The 27,725-nt window shown below is 44.0% G+C and overlaps 1 protein-coding gene across 1 annotated transcript; it reads right to left on the bottom strand.

Annotated features, from left to right (window-relative positions):
* Positions 1-5,522: 5,522 nt before the first annotated feature.
* Positions 5,523-20,098, bottom strand: dusp3a (dual specificity phosphatase 3a). Its single transcript, XM_040135856.1, has 3 exons — positions 19,703-20,098; positions 11,474-11,706; positions 5,523-6,133 (listed from the first exon to the last, which is right to left on the bottom strand). The coding sequence occupies exons 1-3, from the start codon at positions 19,903-19,905 to the stop codon at positions 5,904-5,906; spliced, it is 666 nt and encodes a 221-aa protein (XP_039991790.1). The 5' UTR covers positions 19,906-20,098; the 3' UTR covers positions 5,523-5,903.
* Positions 20,099-27,725: the final 7,627 nt, after the last annotated feature.

The raw sequence follows: 27,725 nt of genomic DNA on the forward strand, positions 1-27,725 counted from the left end.
ACACAAACGCAACTATGCGACAAGATAGGACGTCGGCTGTGTAACGGGCTCCGGGAGGAGTCGGGCAGTGGGCTCACTTGTGCTAAAACGCCTCCTTTAAGCCGTTTATCAGAATGGGAAAGAGAAGAAGATAGCACCTCTGGAGTCAGCCCTTTACCGGGGCCAAACAGTATTTGTAAGTCATTTCCGGTGTTGGCTTGGACGCTCTCTGGTTGCACCAGATGGATGGAGTTTGTTTTGCTTCGTGGGCAATTCAGATAAACTCAGCCAGATCCGTTTCCATGATGTCAGATATCAACTGTCAGTCCCATGGGGCTGAAATGTCTCAGGTTTTTGCCTACTTCAGCGCAGATGGCTGAGCTACGCCGCATGGGACTGAAAATTTGAACGAAAATCACGGGAAGTTATTTGTAAGTCAATTTGATGCGATTAAAAAACAACTACCTGGCTCTATCTGAATGATTTAACAGTCCTCTTCTCTCCAGTCTGGTGGCTCCAACGAGCACCGTGAATGAATTACAATTATAGCCTGGCCCAGGTCTGACTACCATTATAGGTGGCTCGTCCTAAAACAGCACGGATAATGACATAGTTAGCTGGAGAAGTAGGTCACAATCACACTTTAGTGGAAATTTCGGAGTTTCCAACTGTACGAAAAATAGCCTTCTTTATTAGCAGAGCAAAACTAATTCAACTTATTATCAACTTATGTCCCTGTAACAGGACTAATCTAAATAAAAATGAACTAAACATTACTTTGAGGAGAAAGGAAATTAGAAATAAAATGTTTCATTTCAACTCTCTAAATCCAATATCAAACAATGTCCTATCTGTATACTGTAATAGGCCAGTAAAATGCAGCAATTCACAACTTCTATAGTGCGTGTTACATACTCCGTATATATATAACAATATACATCAATGGCATTTCACATTTGACATTCTCGATAATACATAAAGTACCTGGAGTATAACCCACAAAAAGATGCTGGTACCTTGTTAAACAAAACGACGTAAACTGCTTTATATTGACATTACATTTCACATTTAGGAAGAAAAAAAAAATTGGCATTTTAGTGGCAGAAAACATGGGGTTGCACTGTAACTATTTATAATGTCATGAGCTGTGATCGCCGTAAGCAATTAGCAATTAAAAAATAAACTTGTGCAAACCATTAGCTTTGCTGAGCAGCAGGTGGCAGTGTTTATCTGTTACTCAATGCATAAAAGAGAGCTGGGCCCCCGCAGTGTAGCCATCGTAGAAGCTTTCTTTCCATGCAGCCTTTGTTGCATCTTTTGTCTTGTAACCCTTGTCGTGTGACAGAAAACTTCTACCACGGCCGATGTGGCCGCCACAGAGTCTTTATCGGGCCCTCTCTCTCGGGAGCCAAAGCTGTCAATGATTTAAATCGATAAGCAGGCCGGTGCGGGCAGTTGATGCTATAAAGTACATGCCCTCATCCTGGACCGATGCGAGGATTTATACCCCAGGAACTCCCCCAATTTAAAAAGGTATGCTGTGTGTGAAACTGAACAAGAAAGCGCCCAACTGCGTAGAGTTGGCTGTTGCTTTTTGTGTGTTCAGAAGGAGGGCAGTATTGTAGAGCAGAGGCAAATATTCAGATGAGTGAAACCCCAGTCCATTCATATGACAACAAAGCCAATCACAGACATGTGTCAACGGCTTTTGCACAATACAGTAGGTCCCTTGGCACAATCATGGTGTATGATGGGGTTGTGCGAGGGCACAGGGGTAAGTAGATTCTCTGTCTGTAGAGCGCAGTATAGTCTTTGTTAATAGGGCCAACTTCATCGTGGTGTGGTTCGGGGGTTCACGCGGAGGTGGTGGTGGGGAAAACCCAGCGCGACACATGCGCTAACTTATACTTGAAAATGGGTCTCGTATTTGAACTACTGCGCCCGGTTCATCTTGCCAGACATTTCAGGAATCCCGCGAGAGGAAGCAGCGCCGGCAAGATGTGCGAAACGAGTGTTCGCTCGCTTTACTGACCCGAAACATTTTCAAGCGAATGAGATGACAAACTGACAGGGGTCAGAGTGGAAAGGGACAACCTGTCCACGAACCGGCACCAGAAACACCGCGACCTTGTTACGAGCCCCGCGAGAAACATCCCCACTGCACTCATGCTCTCACTCAGCATGGCCTGCCCTCGACTCCCAGCTCCCTGTGGTGATATTCCCTTCTCTGACTTTTCCTCCCGGCCAATAACGAGCCAGAAGCTACGGCAACACCGGACATTTCAATGCAAGTTTTGAGATTTTATCTAAAGGTTGGATTTGATGTGATCCGATGGTTTTGTAAACACAGCCTAAAAATGGCTCCCCTGGTTGCATTTATGTAAATTTTAGTCTGTGTTACTTTTCACCCATGAACCCTTCTCCAAATCTTCACATTGGCTATATACACATTTGGCTAGTTTGCTTCTAGACTGTGCAGAGCTGCAATTATAGTTTGGACCAGGAATTCAACTAACAATTATTTTCATTACCGTTTCCTCAGTTAATCGACTGCTTGTTTGGTCTAAACACCAGAAAATAGTGAAAATGACCATCATAATTTCCCAGAGCCAAAGGTGATGTCCCGAAAACAGCTTTTTTTGTCCGACTAAGAGTCCGAAACCATGGGACGTTCGAGTTACTGTAATGTACTGCAAGACAGGGAAGAGCTGGAGCCTGAAAAATTATTTAGTAATTAATCAATTATCAAAATACCATAGTTACTGATTAATCATCTGTTGACTGACTAAACAATTGATGGACTAATCAGCAACTGATTGTAGGGTAAGCAAGGTTATTTTTTTTCTGCGCTCAGATCTGCTACATAATGTGTCCAAAAGACACAAGGCCAAATAAAAAATTAAGAAAGAAAAAAAAAACGGAAAATAGAAAAGAAAATTACTGGTTGACATAAAAACTCACTTGTCTTACTATCAAGTGCCTGAAATGTAATGTCATCCTTGCTTCATAGACAGTATAGAAAGGGAAATATATGGAGAAAAAAAAAAAATCATTCGTAAAAGAGTGTAAAAATTACAGCTGTTACTTTTTTTGCCCGTAGGTGGCGCAGTGCAACTTGTGTTAACAGAACAGCTCCCCCAGGTGGAGAGTCTGCAGCCTGCTAAATGTGCGTGTGTGTGCGTGTGTGTGTGGGGGGGGGGGCAGTCAAGTGTCTTGCAGCTAAAACGTTGCATTGAAATGGAAAGTGTAGCTTCGTTCTCATCCAGAGAAACACAGAATATTTCCAACTTCTGTCCAGGAAGGAAGGAAGGAAGGAAGGAAGGAAGGAAGGAGGGGCCATAAATGTTTAGAAGCACCATATAAAGAGATGATAGCATGAGTGTATCTGTGGACGTGACGACATTTATGCAGTAAGGTCACATGCGGGGGATAATCCCTACGCGTCTCACGCTGCCACCTGCGTCTTGCTTCATATCGCGGACAAGTCAGCGTTGCCGTGGAAACCTAAAACCGCACAACACACTAGCAAACGCGATGATTTCCCGCCTCAGTATCCCGGCTGAGCTCGCAGAATACCCTGCTGTCGTCAGCAGGTTTCGCACGACTGTGATACGAGAATATCCCAATCGCACACGTCAAATTTTCACATGCACATCGAAGCTGAACATGAATGTCCGTGTAGTTAACGGTCAAACCGAAAAAGTGGAGTGGCTACACTGTGATGTCACATACAAATATAACATGATATATTAGGACATACCGACGATACCTACACGTTATAGACACATTGCTCGTACATTCATATATGTCAACACTTAAATATGTATATACAGTATACATGTATATATTCATATGTATACAGATATATCAAAGGCGGAATACATAGTACCATTAATGAGGTGAGACGACCTAGTTTTGCATTCTCCTCTCTGCTAGGACGGCTATCCCCCTGGACTCATGCTTACATGTCCCGGGGCCCTCTGGCCCGGGGAAATACGCGACCTAATGTGTCGGGACGCAGCGGGATGCTCTTCTCTGAGCTCTGGCTTTCCATGCCACGCTCTCTCGTTCTCGCAGTGTGTCTCTACGGCAACTGTTTTGCTCCACCGGGGAGCGAGCGGGTGCAGGAGTTACAACCGCTCCATCGCCGTGCTCCCCGGCACTAGGTCCCGTTCACAGTAACGTGCGCCCAGTGTTAAATACGCCGTCTTTCATTACGCACGTGACGTCTACAGCCTGAATAGTCATATTTGTATTTGTGATTACATTCTATATATCTGACGGGGTATTGACATATATTGCAATGCTTTAGTACATACTAACAAAAAAAAGGTTTTGACCCTGTGTGTGCATAAAGTCAGGCATAATAAATTACTGTATGACACACACTCACACACACACACACACACGCACACTTAGGGGTGAGACACGTGACGTGTTGTGTGTGGACCCGCTGACAAACTGTGTTGATGAAACAGTGGTATTGGATACTGGCCGAACGGCTGTGTCAGGGAATTGGCAGTGGATAACTCTCTGGCGTGAGGACTGGAACTTTCTGGTGAAAGTGGGTGGCGGCATCCTTCTGCATTTGACAGTTTAAAACCAAAAGGCCCCCTAGTTCGAAGGCGGTAAACCGCCGCAATCGGCTCTTAACAACCCTATGCTACTGCCATGTTGTGTGTGGTGTTGTGGAAATATTCTGTGAATTAGAAATGGAACACTGTAAATGAGCTCATTTGAAGTTGTAGGAGGTGCTTTTCGAGATGATATTCAATCCAGTGTTTCCCTCAGATTACTGTGCCAGAATGTCATGCTCAACTAAATGTAATTCGTCTTGCGTGGAGGCTGATTGAGCTCGATGACTCAGTTAAAACCATTCGTCATGTCAGCGGCTAAATATGGCCGCTACATGGAAAAAAAAACCCAAGCAGCTCATTATTTTTAATTAGCTCGGCCTTTGCTGTTGTCGGTACCGCCGCTCTGTGTCGGCGACCGCTTGAGCTACCGCCGTCAAACCAGAGGCCCGAGAGTCGAGGAGCTGAAAGGCTACATAGAGCCACAGCTCGCATTTTTGGATGCAGGAGAGTGGGGACCTTTGTGTTTGTGCGTTAAAACGTCTGCCCCTACAGGAAGAAGACTGAAGACTGAAGGGTTTTAAGGACTGAGCTGGGCAAACAAGACTCAAACCAAAATGATTTTTCTCAGTTTTCCTGGAATGTTTGGAATTTTCCTCCATCCATTCACGCACCACTTTCTGTATAACGTATCTGACTTACTTTGTCCGCAGGCTGCATCATGTGAGGCCACTGACTTTCGATATCTAGGTATATTTAGGAACTTACGGAGCTCTGACATTACAGGCAGTGGAAAACTATGGAATGATTGTGCTATAATCTTGTGTATATATATATGTAACTATTTAAGGTCATTTTATAAAATCAGGGCGTTTTCACCGTCCTAACTTGAAGACGGCTAAAATGAGAGAAGTTTGGAGCTTTCAGGTACTAGCAGTGAGAGGTCTGCACAGCTGCGTGGTGCAGAGGTAAAAAAAAAAAAGGGGGGGGCGACGAGGGATTTGTTTTGCGTTAAGTATGAGAGATCACACTCTTTGTAGGAGCAGGCAGAGGACTGACAGATGTCCCCTTACGGAGCAGCTGAGAGACGTGGACTAAAGATTCAAAAAGAAAACAGCATGTACACGTGTGTGTGTGTGTGTGTGTGTGTGTGTGTGTGTGTGTGTGTGTGTGTGTGTGTGTGTGAGGAATAATTATCTACACAGATAAATGCATGTATGTTTGTGTTTCGGAATACCCCTGGTGTGTCAGGTGGGTGCTGGTTTAGTCTGGGTGGGGCCAGTCTCCGAGAGCAGCTGCAGCCTGTGAAAGGCCTGACGGGAGGAGACGTGGGCAGAGGGTCTCTTGATATTATTTGGTCTTTAGTTTCCCCGCCTCCCCGTTCAGCTTGCCCTTCTTTGCCAGCTTCTCGTTTAGTTGGCACAGTTGGCGAAGGAAGCCGTCATTCGGACCAATCTCTCTCTTGTGCCTGACGGTGGCCACCGCCATCCGGGCATCCATCCTATGGCGCAGCATGAGGTAAGCGACAACCATGGTAGGGGAGCGGCTGTAGCCCTCCCTGCAATGTACGTACACCTTCCCTGTAGGACGCAGACACAGAAACGGAACAACGGGATGAGTGCTATACATGGTGCAGGGCTGGATTTACAGAATCAGCGCTGAATGTGAAAGTCCATCTCTCAGATCTTTCTGAGGTCTCTGCCCTGTACGTTGCTCTCAAATCCAAACCCACTCACAGTTCACAAATCTATACTTTTATTTTTAAAAACAGGTCAAATAAATGAGCTGGGAGCTGTACTTTTTAGCAAACGTTACTCACACATGAGTTAATAGTGAATTTGTTGGGGGCCTATTTTCAGCTGCGGATTAACACACACGTGGTGCTCCACTGACTATTTACGGCGGCAGTGGTGTATATAACGAGACTGACTCGAAATGAACTACAGAGTGTGTGTGTGTTCACGGTAATGAATGTCACCCGGTGCAACCGTGCGGCTCACTGATGTGTTTTTAATGTTCTTGGACAGTAGTGGCATGCAGGAAGAAGGTCGATCAGGCTTCGGCACACGCGATATACTGTCAGTAGGAACAATTCAACACTGGTTTCGTTGACAGTAAGAAAAATACAGAATAATATCACAAAGATACTTAAGTCTTTAGTGATATAAGTACTTCATATGTCGTAAATGCAAATTTTCATGCATTATCATTCAGTAAACACAGTCCAGGCAGATCATGTGACCTACAGAACTACTGTGTGTGTGGAGCGACAGGTCCCATGATCACCCTGTTACCGTCAGTCCAACCCAAAGACAAAGCAACAATGAATAGTGCCACATAATATAGTTTTTATATGGTAATTCACTTATATTGCATATTTCAATGTTACAGAGCAAAAGTTTTGGCTCTCTTTCTATCTAAACATCTTTAGCCTCCATATTGTGACTACAGTTCCCACAATGCTTTGGGAGAAGTCAAATGAGCAACTTGAGCCCCAATTTTTTTTTTTAAGCAAATATTTGTTTACATTTTGGCAAAGTGGAACCATTAAAAGTATCCAGAATTAGCTTATAGCCGTTCCTGTTTTCAATGCACCCGTGAATCTACAGACAACAATCACTGGATTACTGTGATACTGAAGAAAAACTAACGCGTTCGGATTTGTGATCATTTACTTGCGCTGCAGATCGGATGTAACTTTAAGCTCTGAAAGAAAGAGTCACACTGAATCAAGTCAAGTCAGATATTTCTGACACCTGAACAATTAACACACGGACTCATGATTAGAACTTGAAACGCGTGTTTTATTTCATTGTGGCTTTAAAGGAGCATATATAAGTGTTAAATGTCAAAGTTAATGCGGTAAAAACTACTTCTACTTTATGGTGGCTTTTTATTTCAATACTGTGGCCAAGGGAAAAAAACAGAATGGAGGAAGAAAAATGAGGAAAGAAAGAAGAAACAAATTAACAAAAGAAAAAGCAAGTGCACGAGTGGCTGGGGAACATATGCTGTGACCAAACTTGCCTAGCGAAGCAGCTTCTGTTCCAGGAGATGCAAATATAAAGACCTGACCTCCGCTGCAGACTCAGCAAAGTCAATCATCTCCACTGCACCCACGTCCTACAGTGACCCCTCATCCTGCAAAGGACCTGTGCTCTGTGTGCGCTAAGAATACATGGACGTTCTCTGTCCTGTGTTTGTAATTTCAGCCCCGTTTGTCTTGTTTGTGTGTTCCCTTCTTGGATGTGTCTCTATCCAACTTTTAACTTTCACTGCAGACCAGCCGAAACCCCATGAGGGATTTCACTCGGCAACCTTCAGAGCCGATCTGCAGATTCTGCACTTTATCCGAAACCCAACACCACTCTGTGCCCCTCTCCTAGTATTATCTCCAACATCTCTCTCCTTTTTCCTCTATTGTACAATCTCCTTCCATCCTCTCCTCCTCTATACTCCACCCACAACGGTGCTCTGGCAATGAAATGACCTCTTCAATACCTAATCACCCTGCCTGCCACAGATCAATGTTGATTCTACTGTATCCTCTTGTTAGACACACAGGATTCATGGCTCACAACTTCACTCATTTTCTCACTCCATCACTCACCATTTGTCCAATATCCCTCTTTCTTTCTTCTCTTCCTCTCTTCTCTTCTGTTATATTGTTTCATTGCTGATGCATTAACTCACACAATTGCTCACGCTTGCTCATGCCTCATGCGCTGTGTGTGTGTGTGTGTGTGTGTGTGTGTGTGTGTGGATTTGAACTCCTGTCAAGCTCCCCCCCCCCCCCATTCTTCACACAACGACTTCCATCAGTCTCAGTCTCTCAACGTTATCCCCATTTGAAGGATTCGGCCCCTCGAAGGGTACAAAGACACGGGCTCAGGGGCCAAGATGCATACCATGTAATCACAACATCACTAATTTGGTTCTTGGTTCACGTTGGTTCCCTTGTTTCCGGTCTGTATCTCTCCTTTTACTGTCAAATATCTAATATAGAGGAAAAGAAGAAAAAAAAAAACAGTGGTGAGGAAAGAAGTGAAAGGAAGCCAGGAGGAGGATGTGACAGCAGGCTTTTGCTTTCGTTTCAAGTACACTGAACACTTCTGTTCAATTAACTCTCATTCATATTAAGAAATCAACAAAAACACAGCTACAACGGACCCAATTTCCTGTGATACCTGCTGAACAAGTCCACTGAATTTGTTTATAGAGACTCCCAACGGAAAATAAGACCAGACAGATATGACTTTGTAAAGTTGCTGATACGAAGGCTGGTGAGACAAAAACCCTGAGCTAAAAGATGCTAAAAGTCTTTCAAAAGCTGCGAGGAACAGCCGAGTTGGTGATAATTCTCTGTGGGTTTTATTAGTGCAGATTTAATGTGCGGTCTATTTTGGCTGATAGGTTCTACTTATAATATGTCGATGGGAGTAAGCAGAATGAGATTGTAAACATGGGATGCTTACGTACTGTAACCGCAAGTCTTCATTATAGCAGACCCACAGGAACAAGGCACCGATGCAGTTCCTCATTAAAATCATGGACCTATGACCTTTTCAGAGTTTACATCTCGTGGGGGTCAGAAAATGTCAAACTCCATCCATACCAGGCAGCGGGCGGAGGTGGGAGGCTTTGTCCTATTTCTGCTCCTCCTCTGTCCCTCATCCTCCCCACTGCTCTCTCCTACACACTTTCTTGTTACAGTCGCTCCTCGCTCCTGATTTGCCACGGCGTTGCCGCACCTTTTTTGCCCTCCGCCTGGGAATTAAGACGCTTTCCTGTGTCGAAGCTGACAATAAATCCAACGGCATAAAACACAGGGTCCGGCGCAGTAATTAAACACATCCCTCACGTGCGGTGGCAAACGGACTTAATTCAGATGCAGCTTTGGGAGAGCTGGGAAAAGATTTTTTTGTGTTGATGGAGGCCTGAAGTCTGCTGGGATTGAGCCTTTCCACAATCTGAATAATCTGCTATAGAATATTTAGATAAATCAAATGGCTAATTTAAGAGTCGTTTTCCCCCTGCCATTTCTGATTTCACTGCACTCCTTGTTTCCCAAAAGTGTCACAGCACCCGTTCGACATAGCGAAGCTATTGCGGGGAAAAAAACGGAGGTGGATTGGGCTTTGGTGCTACAGGCGTGATATGCATGAAACGCTGCGACAACGCTGACGTCCATGGACACGATCAGATAATGGAATATGGAGCAGGGCTCAGGAGTGTGTCAGATTTAGCCCGAGATGCTCAGGGGCGTCACGACCACCTCCCGACTTCAGATCCACGGCGTTGAAGCGTATTGAGATTGAATCATTAAAAGATGCCTTAAATCTTGTATCCTTTGTTAGACAAGCAACGAGGGGAGCTTGTTTCCATGTCTCACCTTGTGGGAACAAATTTCTTTCAAGTGGGAGCTACTGAAGTGAAAGACACTGTGTTCCCCTTTGATCTCCTCTACCTTTGAGGGCTTTTGTTGAGACATAAATTCACAATTCCCTGTGGGTTCTAGGTGCATTTGGATGCACTGATAACAAGTGATATTACATTTTCAGCCAATATCCGATAACCTGTCATGTCCACAGTCATTTCTGCTGTACTGATACTGACATTATTACTGCAATACCATCATGGGCGTACTACTTTGGTGCACTTACCACCAGCGGAGTTTTCCTGTAATACTGTGAGAGTGATGCTTTTCCTTGTGCAGTCACAGAGGAATCATAGCTTAGATAAAAGGTAGTAAAAGCTGTAACTGTGATCAACAGATTTGGGTGTCTTTACTTTAGCCTTTCCAAAACCTCAAAGCACTGCTCTAACACAAGCTGCAACTGTTAGCATGCCCAGCTAACTAGCATACTACCTATAGTAGTAACCTCCCGCTACTTACAAAGCCAAGGAGCTTATTATTAGCGAACTACATTAGTTTTGCGCTAACAGGTTAGGTGAAAAAACAAAAAGCCCAATCGCACTGTGTGGGAGCTGGATGCTATCAGACTTTAGGGTAACATTAGTGGCCCCTTCCTGCTTTTTAGTGGATTCGGGGGACATTGACATCTCAGCACCCTCAGCCCACGTTACCTGAGACAAGCTTCTATTTACACATCTGTTTCTTTATTTTTCCGTGTCTTCTACGTGGATCATCAGCCGGTGAAGGTGTGGGACATGCAGCTTTTCATGTGGCCATCAAGTCCATATTTAAGACCCTTTTTTTTACAGGGTTCTCAATTTAAAACGAGTCAGGTGGAAACATTAAATAGTCAGCCAGAGACAGAGTTTTAAACCAACTCTCGGAACTAATATTACCTTAAATAGCTAACTATTGTACCTACAGCAGTAGAAATGAGAAGCTGCTTTTGTCTACCTCTGTCTGAAACAAAGAACCCACTGTGTCAAAAACTGCTGAGAATTTCAAGGGGTAATTCCGCTAGTTATCGTTGTAAACTGCACATGTGCCGAGAAAAGAAAGCACAGCGACATTATCTAAGGGTGACGGGGGCTTAATGAACAATGAAATGGCCCGAGGAATATTCAATTTATCTGGCACCAAATCGTACAACACGTTTTCTATAAACAGTTTTTGTGAATATAAAAACAAGGAAGTCTGCTCCCGCCCTTTATCACCAGCATATCCACAAAGTTGGCTGGTACATGTCACATGTAAATTGGTTCATGATTAGAATTACTGTATGCCTGATACATCCCGCTGATGCACAGTTTATCATGCATAATTCTGATACTGGTCCAAATGCTGATTTACAATACTGATACTTTTAAGGAATCATTGCCGAGTGCGGATGAACTGACCAATCATGCGACCATAAGCGGAAAAAGGAAAAAATAGAAGAGAACGTGTCTGGAGCTGAGCTTGAAATCTCCGCACGTCACATTTCACGTCTCAAAAATAAACTCACCTTTTCCATTATTGTGCGCCAGGGCCTTGTCGATAAAATCAGCCCCCTCCTCAAAGAAGGCACTGAGGTTGAACTGCTCGGTGTCATTGGCCTGGATGCCGTGGTATGTGATGCCCGTGCCGGCGTAGAACTCCGCACTGGTGTTGACGTGCATGAAGGAGGTGCCCTCCGCCACGTTGAGGACGTGCGTCACGCCGAGCTTCTGCAGGCGCATTGCGTTCTGCGCCACAAACCTGGGTGGGGGAGATTAGGTTCACGGTCAGAGGCCGAAAGATACATTACTTTAATCCCCTTTAGCAGAATGCTGATGTCTGGGACGAGTCTGCTGCACTGAACTGCTGCACGCGTAAAAACTTCCGAGTGCCTCCGTCGATGGTTGAGTAAAACTTCTTTGTTCCCCCACAACAGAAAACGGTGAGGACGCAGCAGCAGAACCAGACATCTAGGACAAATAACAGCAGTAATAATAATATACTGACGGATACTGTTTTGTCAGGAACGCAGCGTGTCAGCACAGTTTATTTTATAGGAATATTTTGAAAATATTTCACGACAACTCTGCATGTATTTTAGCGAACACTGGCGGCGGCAGCATCTTGTGATACAAAGTACTGTAAATCTGCTGGTTGGTGTAAAAGCAGTTCTGCTTATCGTTGCTTTCAACCGTGAGTCAAACTAAAATGTCTCTTGTCTTTGAATCAACTGTGTCTGGGAAGTCTATCAGTAATTAACATGAGGTCACCAGAGGTACAATTACAGATCAATCGAACCGTTCTGATGACCATTCATGTAATAACGGAAAAAAGGGAACAATGTCCGAGTAGAGCTCCCAAAGGTGACATCTTGAATGCTCTGCACGCTCCCACAGGTGTTTTCACTTATGGTGGTTGACTAGACCTCTGCTCAGGTTGAAGTCGAGCAGTGCTAAGCTCATTAGTTTTACTGTTTACACCTGTGCTTTTTTTCCCCACTGGGACATGTCAAAGTGTCTTCAGTGAAAAAGTCCTAGTCTTTTATTAAAACGACAACAGTCTGTTTCGCCGCCGCCAGAATTCTGGGACCTGTGGTATTAAACTGCATTTCCTGTTCACACCTGCGACCGGAGGTGTCGCCAAATCAACCGTGACCGGAATCCTCCAGTTTTTTCACTTTAATCTCTCCATCCTCAGCCAGCTCCACTCCAGCAGCTTCGCCGCCATCTTCATCTACCCAACTTCCTGGAGACAAGAAATCTCTCGCTGCTTCCCTCCTGCGCTAATAGACTTTGTCTTTCAGAACCACGGTACTGCATTTTTAGGCCTGTGCCACGCAGGGCAAACACACCCATACGGCTAACAAACCATAACAAAGGAATACAGGCTCTGGCTGCTACTGCCTGGCTGAATGCCTGTGTCCACTGTTACGATCCAACCTGGCCAAAGGCCCTGCCCATTGATTCTGAATAAAATGCCTCTTTCTTGTACGGGTTATAATTAAAGTTTGATGAAACATTCAGTGTCACTAAGTAGCTGAATAGAGGTTACGTTAAAAAAAAATAAAAAAAAATACAAATTGTTGCTATACATACTGTAGCTAATGGAGACATTTGTCAGCCTGTTCTCCATTACTCCAGTGTCTCATGACTTTTGTTATTAGATACAACAAAAAACTAGAAGAGAGATCAGTCATTTCATAAAACACGCACTAAATTGGAATTATATCAAAGCTGTTGTTACCAGTATAATGGCGAAGTTATGATAAAAGCAAAAAAGTATATTCTTCTAAATTCTACAAAAGCTAAAAGTATCTCATCTCTCATTTGCTCTACTTTTATTCAGACCCGAGACTCATAAATCTTCATGTAAAACCCTTTGCCCTGACAGCACTGTCTGCTTTTATTGCTCTACCTGCTTACAGTCAATATGAAGCCGGTGAGGCAAGGCTAGGTGACAGCTCCCTAGAGGTGGTGGCTGCGAAACCTCCTCTGCAAGAAGTAATAAAAAAAAAAAAAAATCCTCTCTGCCACCATTTTTGCTTTACAGCCATAGGAGGAGAGATGAAGCAACCCATCTGCTTGTGTGTCAGCTGCAGGGAAGAGACTCAGAAATGTGGTGAGGCAAAGCAGATCTCTATGTGGACTCAAACCCACGCAGGACAGTCACATCTTTCCCCTTTTTATTTAGAATGGGTTATGGTCTATGTAGACTAAGCGTAAGCTTGTGTGCATAAATGACTGAGTACGTTTACATGTGCAGTACGAGCAACTACAAAGTACGTGATGATGAAGAATGTGCATCTGTGTGTGCAAAGGAGAAGTGACCGCACGGAAGTATCTGAGCAGCACTGTTCACATTTACCGTACGTCCACACAACGCACTGCAGAGGAACAATGGGTTCAGATGAGTTCACAGCCAACGGTTCTCTTCCTATTTACCTGGCCTGTCCCTGCCTCCTCACCCTGGGATCTGCAGTCCCACAACATCCATTATTAAAGACCAGCCTCTCAAAGACCCAAAGTGTTCACCAGAGCAACCAACCACACCTTAGGTCTGTCCCTCAGCTGCACGCGGCGGTTTCAGAGTGCTGAATATCATTGATCTGACAACAGTGTAAGTGCGTTCGAGTTCAGAAAATACAGACATAATCCATTTAGGGATGAGAACATTTTACTGGCTAGTGACTTTGACACACGTGCCGTGCTTGGCGTGTTTTCCTCCCCTCCACCTCCCAAGATGTCTGCTTTGTATTTTCTGATGCCCGGAGTAGAGTTGCCACGGTCGTTGGTGTTACACGGTGTTCGGGCATACAACAATTACATAACTTTCCCAGTGACCTCCCCAACTTTTTTCTATCTTTTTTTTTTAGACATAAAAACCCATTCGGTTCATTTTCGTGTATCAGCGGTAGCGCCCACGTTCATCAAATAAAAAACTCTGATTTGTAGAATACTTGGTATCATCCCTCAGTAGGACGCTACAATTATAAACTGAAAGTGTCTGCCTGGCATCTCAGAGTAGCAGGGTCTTATCGCGTGACGAGAGGAGATTTGACCGACAAGACAGTGGCCGAGGATTTGGTGTCAAAGCGAAAAGCAAAAGCGCCTATTTCCCAATGCCAAAATGGAACCTAATAACATTAGAATATTATTATATTATGTAAATTATATCCGTGGCCTTCACGGTCTCCATATCACAACCTAATTTAACTGCTATGGGAGATTTCTGAGCCATCACATAAAAAACACAATCAAAAAGACAGCAAATTTTGGAAGAATTATGTTTATCTCAGTGGAGCTGAGAGTCGAAGAAAATCTACTCCAAGGGGCGATGAAGCTGTTGGGGAACGTCGTGGTGGCCCAACGCCTTGAGAAAAACCGGAGTAGCAATGCTAGAAAAAAATGTCTAAAAAAGTCTAAACATTTCAAAACATTTTTTTACGCTTGGTTCAGGTGGAAAAGTTGGTGAAACGATATAAACACGATGTGACAAAGTGCAATGGAAATAGACTTGGTGAAGAGACCAAAAAAAATAAAATGGCGGCAGACAAAAAACATTAGGCATGTGTGGAGCAATTTGGAGACCGTAATGTTCCTCGAATTAATACGTGACACAAACAAAAATGCACTATTTCCATTCATTTTTTTGTACTTTTTGTACGTCTTCCATAGTTTGAGGTTTAACAGGCACTCTTTTATCCACACCAACTCACTGCGTCCTCTTCCTCTGCATCTGATTGGAGAATTAGCGCCACCAACAGTTTATGCCACATAAAAGTAGTGGAAGAAAGCGCACGTTAATTTGCATTTTCTTTTGGGGTGATTTCCTGGAAATTCTGTTAAAATTTGCTCTACATTTGAATGAAACCTTCACACTTTCTGTTGTTTTTCTCCTTTCATTTGCCACCCATCCAGGCCGAATGAAATGTAAGTGTTGTGAGTGTGCAGGGGGCTTTTTTTAATTTTATTTTATGCTGGTCAAATTCAAAAAACACTAGTCATTCAAATATAGAATATATAATGGAAAACACTAACCGTTTAAACCCGAATCGGTGCCTTGAGTGGGATTTGCTTCCTATTTCCAAATTACCAAATATATACTCGTGCAGCTACATGAATGACAGTCTGCCACAGTGTCATTCTTGATACTACCTCTGGATGGCGCCATGGTAAGATGTTTTGAAAAGTCTATACATACTGGCTTTAGTTAAAGGGCTTTAAAGAAAAAAACCTGTTTTCTCAGTCAGCTTTTGGATATTAATGACGGGGTCCTGCATGAACAGTCTTTGCCGGTTTAAAAGGGGCGTGGCGCCGTTGGAAAAAAAGACGACACTCGTCGTTACGTCGGAAACGCTTTTGTTGGTCACCAATCGCAATTTAGAGACATTTGAATCGATCTGTGACAGCTGTGGAGTCGCCAGGCCACCGTCAGCCACACCCGCACAGTCTTGCTCACGCAGATTTTGAGGGCTTAACTTGTCTTGAATATTTAATGTTATAGAGAAAACGGTTCAGGTTTGAAGCTGAGTTTCAGTCTTTTCACACCAAATATCCACCGCGGGCTATGAAAATACGATATTTTTTTAAAGTATTCTCACAACTTAACACTTATTGACTATATTTAACTGTGTCATGACCTGACCTGAAAAATCGGTGACGTATAGCACGCAACAGTTGGACTACATATTGGGGCCTAAAAATGGCTAATGGGCCCAATTCCTGGGGGATCTTATGACTCATAATTGGAACTGGGCCCATCAACCATTTGAATTTTTACAAGTTTAATGAATATTTTCAAGGACAGATCTTTTTTTTAAATTCTAAGTCAGGTGACAAAAGTCTCTGGGCTGCACCATATAGATACTACTGTAGTACTGTGTTGATCAGTGAATTTGCTGTGATCTTATTTTGCCAGGGAACCGCACAATTTAGGCTGTAACAAGGTACAACTGAAAAAGATACATCAGCAGAAAGGCCTAGTGGGTCCCAGTGGTGGAAACAGTGGACAAAGCGCAGGCTTTAATCAACAATCAATACCAGCTGGCCCTGCTCGAGCCATTTGTAGCATCAGAATATCTGTTTCAACTATATATATATTACAATATTTTTTAAAATGGCGGCCTTTGATAAGAGGGTAAAGCAAGATGCTGCTTTCAATGATTGCCGAAAACCCTGTTCTTCACAAATCAGTGAACACAATTTGACCATCAGACATCCAAACCTCGTCGTCAAAAGAACCCACGAAGCAGAGGGCACATCAGAGTCTCTCTTTCAGAGCCTACAGCATTGTGTGATCAGCCTCAGCTAAGCACAGCACTGCCAGCGCTTTGTGTGGAGACTTGGCTGGGCGGACTGGCACGTTCGGATTGATTTTGTTGCAGCTCTGAGGTGCAGCAGCGTGCGTGTGTGTGTGTTTCGTCCTGCTCGCCCTCCTCCTCCTCCTCCTCCTCCTCCTCCTCCTCCGCCACCGCCGCTCTGTTGGCAGTGACTGGAGCCAAATGATGGACGGCACAGGAGCCGGAGGGTTTCTCGGGGGCGTCCCTGGATCGGCTGTCTACCGTGAATCTACAATAGTGAGATTAAGAGCCGCTCATCTTACATTACAACTGAGCAAAACATATTTTAAAATTATATTTTCCGCAAATGTTCTTTGCTGGGTGTTCTGACAAATTTGATGTTTGAACCTGTTTTTCAAAACTGATTAATTGTTTGTCTTTTTTTTTTTTTTTTAAGCATAAATGGCAAAAACTCTTTAGTTCCAGCTACTTCAATGCGAACACGTTCTCCTTTTTATACCATTGTGAAATTAAATATTTTTGAGTTTTGGACTGTTGATCAGACGAAACGAGACATGTAACGACTCCACTAAGGACTGGGAGAAAATGTGACTGGTGTTTTTTCCTGAGTACTCAAATTACTGCCAGCCGTATTTTTTTTCTGATTCGTCGTTATCTGACTTTTGAAAATCCCAAATATCCATGTCGGTATCGACTGCTGCCAACAACAGGCCATTTGCGGCCGACGTGACTCGAATACCGTCCGCAGACTGACCGTGCTGACGGTGTGGACTGAGGGGGGGGGGGTGTCGTTTGTCTCGTTGGCTTTGCGGGCAGATCATACATCTCGCGCGCAGTCCGTACATATCTGTGCAGGAAGGACCAGGAACTGGCTTTAAAAAGGAACCGCGAGCTGTAAATTCCCGAGGAGTCGGCATGTTCATTACAAAGCCAATAGGACCCAGTCAACCAACCACCATGGATTTATGGTTTGGCCGCTGCCATGTTTAATATACATACACAGTATACACACTCCAACGTATGCGCTTGCGTGTTTGTGTGTCTCAGCACCGTTCACGGCTTGATGGAGATAACAGAGCTCTAATCGCATTGCATAGCAGGTATTTATTTATATTTATTTATTTGAGCCACAGTTTTTTTTTTGTGCTCAGCCTCAGAGGTTCTGTGGTACAACATTAAAGTCGGCCTTCAGACAGGTTTATTGTCACTGATGCAGTACAGCCCCACGTCGTTGGCCGCCGCTAGCAAATCTCACACTAACGCTGTACCAGCCCAGCGTGCGCTGGTACAGAAGCGCCACAAACACGACTGAGGTAATTTAGTGACTTTTTTTTTTTTTTTAAATCACGAATGTCCCAATCAGCAGGTATGTCGTTCACGTTTCCTTTTGGAGCTAAAACAATCAGTCGATTAATCGATCAGCTGACCGACAAGTCGACGAACATGACCCGGTGCCGGCCCCTTAACTGCGTAATCGTGAGCATTATCAGCTTTTTCTTTGGGTTTTGGGTTTTATAGACCAAGTGATCAATCAATTAATCGGGGGGAATAATCGACGGATTAACTGATGGTAAATACAGTCGCTTCGCTGGAATACATGACGTTATTTCTGTTTCATCACGTTGAGGGACAAATAAATAGTGGCTACACCCTTTGACATTTAATCGATTATTGCTTTGCCTGGAAAACAATATGCAGATGAATGAATAGTGAAAGTAGCTGGACGGTTACAGCCCCAATTCATCTGCAGCCAAATTTAAGAGATCCTTATCAAAAATGTTTACGTTTTGTGTTTATGTTAAAAAAAATGAAAACCAGCCAATATATCAGATTATAAATGGATTTTAATCCTGGTGTCCTGTAGCCCTTCCCCGGAAGATGAGTGGTGAAAGAGTCCATTGGAGAGGTCTCCCTGATGAAGAGCTAAAATACACAGGGAAAGTGTCCCGCTGGGGGAGGATTTTTCCACGATCTGGCAACCCAAAAGTTGCTCTGGCTAATGGCTTATGACCGACCCCCCCAGAGCACTAGCAACCGATGCATTATCCGTTAGCAGAGCCATTACTTACAGCCTATACAACCTTCCGTGAACGGTGCCTCGTTTAGCCTCCGCTGAGAACTTAGGTCGCGTGGGCGTGCGCTGCTTCAACAGATGTCACCGACGTTGGCTTCTCAGAGGCGCCTCGCTCCGTCTCCCGCTTCCCACCCGCGACTGACAACACCCACTGGCTCTGCGGGGGGGGGGCTCGAGACCGCCCGGTACCGGTGACGAACGGAAAACGAGGCCCCCCCGTCACGTGTGGCGACCGCTGCGGCCGCGCAGCTCGGCTGGAGGGGCGCGGGGCGCGGGGAGCGGCTCCGACGCGGACGTGACCACGCGGCCGGCCGATGCTCGTGATGGAGGGGGATTCGCTGGGTGAAGAACGGGTCTCTGTGCTCGTGCCTCACATCTGAATACGGATTTCTATCCCAGTAGGGACACAGAAACCCAAAAGACTGAGACAGTTGTCATTATCATCATTATTATTATTATTGTTATTATCATCATTAACATCACGTCACAGTGTCACGATATCCACCTGTCCGGCTACTTGAGGCGCACCGACGCCGCTGGTACAGGCTGGTATTTCGAGGACGACCGGTTATTTGTTGACAACAACAGGCTGCCGCTTGGTCCACGGTGCTCGTGGAGACACCCTGTGTGTGTAGGGGTGTGCGCGCGCGCGTCCGCTCGTGCCGCCCGACATGCGACGCTGTCGTCGTCGTCGTAGTCGCGTCTGGTCGGCGGAATGAGGAGGGGTGTGTGTGTGTGTGTGTGTGTGTGTGTGTGTGTGTGTGTGTCCGTGTTGTTGTCGTCGTCGTCGCCGTCTTCTTAAATAACCTGCCCTACCTGTCGGCGTCAGGCACCGCCGCGGACAGCGCCATTCGCGACACCCGAGGAGCCGAGAAATGACTCACGCGTTACCGATGTATATCCTGGGGAAGACCTCGTTGAAATGTTGCGTGGGTAGGCTGTAGAAGCCGCTGCCGTTGGACAGGAGCTCGTTGAGTTGATGGACGGTAATCTCGCCGCCCGGAGCCGGGACGTCAACCGGCGGCGGCGGCGGCGGCGGCTGCTGCTGCTGCTGCTGTTGTTTAGTGGGACTCAGGTGTTTCTTCATGGCTCCTCTTCTAACCAAAACAACTAATGTGCGATGACAGGCGGCGCCGGACTCGTGAGGCTCGTCGGACCGTCCAGCTGCATTTTACCTCCGCACGTGAGTCGTGCGCGCGCTGACTTCTCGTCTGAGGGGCGTCTGATGAGGCGGGAGCTTTTTACCGACAGGGTCAAGCAGGAAGCAGTTTTAACAAGTAGTTCCGGTCTAAGTTTCACAATAAAAGGCAGGTAGCGAGCTAGATTGATTGGTTGATGGATGGATGGATTTTTAGCAAACTTGGGGGATTTTTGCATTCTGCATTCTCTGAGGGGAACTTGGGCTCTAGACTTCAGTGTATCTAAAACCCATGGCCACGAACGTGGTCTGGTCTAGGCCCCTCAGTTCCAATCAGAGGAGCCAGTAAAGGCTACAGCATCCGATAATATTGTTGACAACAGTGTGCTTCCTACTTTGTGGCAACAGTTTCAGGGGAAGACGCTGCCCTGATTCCTGTAACGTGAAGCTCCATGAAGAAATGTTTTTTCCCCCCGGGGTTGGTGTGCAAGAAGTTCAGAGCCCGCACCTCAACCCCATCCAACACCTCTGGGGTGAACTGGAACACCAACTGTTAACTGGCACCGGATCACCCCGACATCACAGGGTTGGACCCCAGTGTTGCTCTGAACGTTGCACATGCCCGCAGCCAAGTTCTGAAATCTTGCTGAAAGTCTGAAGTCTACGGATTTTTGGAAATAATGGGGCCATAATATTCGGTTGTAAAGTGTGTTGGGTGTTCTCCAGAAAAAAAACCTTCTCAACTATCCCAGTTTTAAGGGGGGAAATGATCATAACCACATGTAGTAGTGGTTGTACATAGGAAAAGGTTGGCGTGAAGTCAAACTGCAGTCAAACAATATATCTTCACAAATAATCCCTTTACCACACACATCGCAATTTCTTTCCTTGTCAATTATGCGTTGCAATCGCTCAATTCCTCTTTATTACCCTTTTGAAAATGAGCTGACAGTGGCAGGCAATGCAGCGCTTTTATTTTAAAGACAAAATCGCACGACTTCCGGGGGTATCCGGCCTGTTTGCGGCTCGCTCGACGCGGCTCCCTTTCCCCACCGCCATCTCCAGCAGACACACCCCGGCCGGCACGCCAGACACCCCGGAGTCAGGAGCTGGACCGGAGGGGAGACAGCAGAGACACACGCCGACGTGCTGCCTTCACCTGCTGGGTTTTTGTTTTTGTTTTTTTGGTAGGGCTTCACGACGAAAATAGGAAGCCTGCATCATACCACAGTGTCCTTCCCTTATAGATCATCTGTTTGAGGGTAGTTTGTGAAGATACACTATGTTTGGAGTCCCACTAAGCTTAATGGTTTTTCTATGCAGGGCCCACAACAAGTGGTCATTATGTATTTTTCCTGTTAAAACTTGGAATATTGAGCAGATGTTATACTTTCAAACAGTCAGATTTCGGTCCCCACCTACCTACCTACCACCTGATTCGTTATTTATTCAGGCCATTTTATTTGAAGCCTTTCACTTTCAGAAAACCCTAATGACCTGTGCGCTGAGTTTGATTCAGCGGGGCCTGTTGGTACATTCACTCGACGACTGCCGTGTTTGTGTACATCTTTAGATGGGTATTGTCGGCTGTGTTTCGCCCTGGCTTTTGTTGAAATCCTGCAAGTGAGCCCACTTCCAGCTCCATGGAGCGGCTATGCGTAACTGTTGAGTTTTTTAGAACACGTGAAATACATCATCAGAGCAAAGCACGTATTTTTAATGTGACAAAAGTTTGCCATAAAAGGCAGGACATGTAAGACTATTAAAAGAAAATCATGTGACCGAAGGAAGAAAAGAAATGAGAAAGAAAAAGAAAAGAAAACATGTGGACAGCAAGTGAAAATGTTGGTGCAGAATAAACTGGGGTGTCATTGATAGGGTGTCTGAGATATGTGTTTGCGCCCGTGTGCGTAAGAGGCCTCGCTACGATAAGTGTATCGATATGCATGGGAGTGTGAGGGGGTGCAGCGGATGAGGATGACAATGTGAGGGCTGAGCTGTACCACGCACCGAAGGTGGGACAGAGAAAAAGCAGCAAAAGTAACAATAACATCAACAGTCATTATTACTATCGTCACTTTTGCCACCTCACTAAATCGAAAAATTGTATACCTGCACTTTTCTTTATTGTTTGTCTTATTGCTGGAGTAAAACCATTTCCAGCTATTTTACAACCGTCCAAGTAAAGTATGTTAATCGGCAAATTTCACACACATCCTGATGAAAAGAACCGATTCTGTCCACCCCTAGATGTCAGCACAGGCCTGCAGTAGGCACTTTATTTAAGCCTCGTGGTGGCAATGTTCCTGTACACTGGTGTGGAAACACTATTTTTAGCTCCTGTTAATGCATGTTTTCTTGTCACGCTGCTGCAGATGTGAGAACAGCTGAAATTCCTGGGATTTCAGGTGATGGATTTCGGATCAAACGGTTTTTCTTACAGTGATATAGACAAAAGTTTTTAGGACAAATGGTTTGTCGACTCTTGATGTGTTTTTTTTTAAAATTGCGGTTATGATCTGAAGATTCAATACTTCAGGGATTTTTCCCTGTGTGCTTGTACTGGATGTGGTCTCACTGAAGCGAATACGCGTTACGGTTGATCTGGAACGGTCTGATAGTGCTCAACCCGCCTGCATAGCACTCACGATTACACATAGAACCACGACATATGAAACTGTAATTTTAGGAGGCACGGTGAGAGCCTATTTAACCAAACAACAGATCTAACAATGCGCACGGTGGAAAATGAGGAATCAGCCATTCTGAGTTGTATTCAACCATGAACGGAGTTTGAGGGGGTGAAAGCTGTTCTCCCCTGTGACCCCTTGGTGGCGCCCTTGAATGAGAGGTTTATGAAGAAGGTTAATGACTCATAACAATTCAGGTGCACTCAGTCATGTTCAGCCGGTGGCCCAGAAATGATTGATCTCATCTATGTATTTTCTTGCAGAAATAGTTTTACTTCAATTACCTGTCAGCTTTTTTCAAATGTTGTGTAAATCTTCATCTTTAAAAACTGTATTTGCTACTATCTTTTGCAATCGTTTTGTTTTTTTTGTTTGTTTAAAGAAAAAACAGATTTATCTTCATTAGGAACAAGACTGTGACTTCGACTGTGAGCAGAGGTCTCTCAGTTGGAATTTTCATTTGAGTGTCTGCGCTCGTGTCGAATGTTTCGCAGAGTGCGTGATGAAAACCAGAAACCATGCGGAAGTTTAAGCGTGTGCGTTCGAGGTTTTGGCCCTTGCACTGCTGCATTTGTAGTCTTAGAACACAACACAGTTGGTCTGTGCATCTGAACGCTGGAGAAAAACTGCCCCCCCCCCCGGCAGTGTTTGTAAGTTACTGGTACTCAAAGTGGATCAAAAGACTTCTAAAGTACATGTTATGCAATACATGTGGTGTCGACATGATGTTACCCTGCAAGCCTGTTTTCTTATATGCAAGGGGATTTTTTTTATTGCCTTCTTCTATCACCTGGACTGGGTCGGTTGACTTGTTTGCTCTTGTCGACCTGTAAATCCAACTGAGACCTTTTATGTGATACTGGGCTGTACAAATAAATTCGGTTCGACTTGACTTGACTCGGATGCTCTTGACCCACTTCACTTAAAGCCTCATGCCAGTCATCATTTTTGTGTTTCCATGGCAATGTAAGGAGATGCAGTGCAATACCATGGCAACAACAGATCATGTGGAACAAAATTTGAAGCTCCCTGTTGTGCACACACCTGTGTATATGTGTGTGTGTGTGTGTGTGTGTGTGTGTGTGTGTGTGTCTGTGTGTGTGTGTGCATTGTAATAAAGCCCTGCATTTAACATTTTTGATGGGAAATGAATGGAGAGTGACTTCAACTCAGCTCTGCACAAAACATGCTTTAATCTCAAGAAGTGAGCTACTGTAAATATCAATTTGGGGGAAAACATTACCTAAAGTTCATTATTTCATTTTTAAAAGATATTTCAATAGATCAGTTGACCAACCATAACCAGGCATGGCAGGCCTGTAAAAAGCGATACTATACATACAGAGTTTGGAGGGTGCTGTCTTTGTCAACCTTTCCAAAGCCAAAAACACAAAAGCAAAAGTGGAAAAAATGGATTAAACACCGTGTTTATCTGCTCTAACGTGAGCTGCAAACATTAGCTTACTGCCCACAGTAGTAATCCAGCGTTACTTCTAAAGCCAAGGCGCATAACTGCTGTACGTAAATTTGTGGGCTGACAATTTTGTTTAAAAAAGGGGGGGCTGTTTACATTCATTGTGTAGTACTTTCCCACTGTGCGGAAGTTTAGGCTAACGTTAGCGGGTATCGTCTGCTCTTCATTGGATTTGGGGGACGCTTACGCTCCAGCAACTCTAGCCAATGTTACCCAAGATGGAGTTATGTTTGCCAAACTGCTTAGTCCTTATCCCAAAAAGTCTTTTGTCTTGAAACATTTAAAGAGAAAACAATATGAACAGGTATTTAAGCCAAACGGCTAAATAGCTAAACAGGATTTTGCTTTTCATACTTATAATACTAAATATAGAGTAGCTCTACACCACCAATAAAAAGTAATGCTGTTTCTTTATTTCCAAGTTTTCTGCGTGGACCATCAGCTGTTGAGGATGAGGTTTCTTTTTTTTTTTTTCCTTTGGCCTTGGAAATGTAGTTTTAGCTTCGGTATTGTAGCATAATATCATGTAAATCAAGCCATAAAGTGCATATTCAGGACAGTGTGTACAAGATTCTCAAGCTAATAACAAGTCAACTGGAAACAGTAACATCAGCCTTATTAGCTAGCTAGCAATGGCTGCCAGCGGCAGCTTGTTTCAGCCGGTTAAAATCAACGGTCTCCGTCTCCAGATGAGAAGCCGTTTTAGTCTGCCTCTGTCTGAAAAAAAGGGACCCACTGTTCCATAAATCCTTCTTCTTTTTTTTTTTTTTTTTTAAAAAGAAAAAAAATACGATGATAAATTCAAAGACAAATAACCAATTAAAAGAAACATAAAACAGTTTCACATATAAAAACAAACCAGCTTGATTACATGTCAGTATTCTGAATTATGAGTAGAAAATCTGTCTCTGTTGTCATATGAAAAAGCTCAACACATGGAGCAACAGTATAACTAAGACGGATCGGGCTCATAGAACAGCCAGTTCTTCACTGCACAGACAGTCATATTAGAGAGTATGTAATTATGTAAGCAAGTTATTCTGTGTGTTCACATACTTTTACTATAGTTGCCTTTTACCTTACGTATTGCATTTAGTAAACATTTGCACCACTCTCAAATGCTTTCAAATTTGCCATTTTATTTCAGCAGCTGTGAGGTTTTGCATTACAATCTACCCAATCAGTTCATTTTTATTGCCCATTTAAAAAAGAAAGAAAGAAAAGAAAGAACAGCAGGAGGCATTGCAGCAATAATGTAACATAAAAATGCAGAAGTGATAAATTACGGGGAGATTCTGCGATAGGGGCCACCACACGTCCCATCTGGCTGAGAGAAGTCAAGACTTAACAATGATTTGGTTGAATTTTTATTGGCAGTTTCCACTTCCTCATTCTGCTTCACGATGCTACATGACCAGTTAATTGGATGACCACCACCTGAGTCCTTCTGCAAATCAGCTATCAGTGACAGGCAGTGGAGTCGCACTGCACCCCCAAATTTGATTTGAATGGGACCGTATTCTGACTAATATCTGATATTAGCTTTGATATCCGAATATGAAAAACCCGCATGGAGTCTGTGAGTGGCTGATTAGAGCCACAACACCTGAGTCCCACATGTAACTCTGTAGATGTACAAAAACCGGCATGCATAGCTGGTATGTTTACTTTAAACATTTCCTTAATACTGATGTTTCGCAAGGACTGACAGAATATACCACATATTAGGCCCTTGGTAATGTTTTGTCAATGCTAATTTATAACTTGAACATGAGGCTCTTGCGTTATTTGCTCCTCTTTTGGAGGGAAGGATTGTAGAGAGCTTCATTCTCTTTTACTCCTCAACATTTGTCACCAAAAGTTTACACAGAAAGAGAAGCCTGGATGCAATCATTGTGAAAAATTTCCCCCAGAGGCTCAAAGCAGCTCCGGCTTGAAAAATGGTTTTGCGTTGCATCTTCATCAGCCGCATATAAGAGCAGGGCAGATTGAATATGGCTCCACTGTCAACATGTGATCACATTTTTTTTAATATGCATATACATTTTTATGCGGGATATTTATTTGCTCATGAACATCCAGGGGGCAGATATATTTGCATTTTCATGTCATTCTTAAGTCAAAGAGTGCAATCTTCTTCAAGTCCTGTGTGGGTGAAACACGAATTAATGGGTTTCCCCTTTTTGAGTTCTTTATGCTCTCAAAATACCACGACCAAGATTGTATCTCCCCGTTAAAAATTACACTCATCACTGTCAAAGAAACACCAGTAGAGGTCTACATGTGTCAGTGGCCAGCAGCTTTTTCAGTGGTGTTTGAAAGTAAAACACAGCAACTCCACATCTGGCGATTTTGTGGTTTGCAGTTGCGTTCCAGGAAAATTTATGACCTTATTCAACCTTTTCCAGATTCAGTATCTACTTTAAGAAAGCATATTCATTGGAAGCTAAAATACGATTCATTTTCTTAATTCCTAAAAAGCTTTCTCAGTTAAAAGATTTCTACCCTACAGCACCCTTTCGCTGAATTATCCAGATGGTCTCTGCATGTGCTGTACTCTATCATTTAGAGCTGCCTCTCTACATGCTCACGCTATTGTAATGCATATCTGCACGTGGTGCCTTTTAAGCCCTGAGCCCCTTTCATACCAGAATCAGTGCGTCTCAATCAATCTGAGCTCCTTTTATTCACAGTGACCACTGCTCAGTCCGGCTTTGGCCAGGCGCTTTTGTAGCAAGTGAGTAAAAGGTTATTTGTCTTATGTCAGGGGATATTTAACAATAGAAGTTTCTACGGGAGGTGGGGGGGGGGGCGACAATCGTGATGTGTGATTGATATAACCATCTGCCTGGCTGGCCACCTTGATTAAACTTGGGGAGAGGAGTGTAATCTGAATGCTGATGCCTCGGGATAGAGCAAAATTCACAAGAGAATTTGAACTATCAAGGTCTGATAATCATAACAAAACAGCCATCACAGTGTGGAAAATACAGTATTATTTGTGAAATTACTTGGACGGCTTTGTGGCTGCCTTCCAGTGTCTGCATAAATGTGTTTATTTGTGCGTTTTATCTGTGTGCAAACGTGCCTGTCTGACCACTCTCTCACTCTTCTCACAGTTGGGAGAATAAGTCCTGACCTCTGGCGTTTTTCTTCCAGGGGAGGTCATTTTCACTCTGGGCAGTCTGCCGGTTTCGGATGTGACTCGTAAATTCGGAGCTTTGCTCGGTCAAGGAGCAACCTTTTGTCAGACTATGTATTTCCTCAGTGATTTAATTAAAATGAGAGTCTGCAGGTTACTGAAAAAAATAAGCGATGTTGTTTTAAATTAAAAAAAGAACTTAAAAATGAATGATAGGCTTAGCAATTCAGCAGATAAAGATGACAAATTAAGAGTGTTGAGATGTTGTCCATATGCTAGACCCAACACATGCTGTATGTACTGTTTCTATTTATATGGTGAATAACTCGATAAATCAGCCTATTATTAAGCATTTAGTCTAGAAAATGTCAACACGATTTCCTAAAGCCCAAATCGATGTCTTCATATTGTTTATTTTGTCCAACCAACAGTCCAAAACCCATAGACACTAAGTTTACAATTA

Source organism: Xiphias gladius, chromosome 9 (assembly GCF_016859285.1).
Source record: "Xiphias gladius isolate SHS-SW01 ecotype Sanya breed wild chromosome 9, ASM1685928v1, whole genome shotgun sequence".
Classification (NCBI taxonomy): domain Eukaryota; kingdom Metazoa; phylum Chordata; class Actinopteri; order Istiophoriformes; family Xiphiidae; genus Xiphias; species Xiphias gladius.

Bases quoted from the DNA above. Each gene is read 5' to 3' on its own strand.
- dusp3a (XM_040135856.1), bottom strand. From the start codon at position 19,905: ATGAAGAAACACCTGAGTCCCACTAAACAACAGCAGCAGCAGCAGCAG. The intron at 11,707-19,702 runs GTGAGTCATTTC...TCCCCCACCCAG, and splicing joins AGGATATACATCGGTAACGC to GTTTGTGGCGCAGAACGCAA. The intron at 6,134-11,473 runs GTGAGTTTATTT...TGCGTCCTACAG, and splicing joins GGCGCACAATAATGGAAAAG to GGAAGGTGTACGTACATTGC.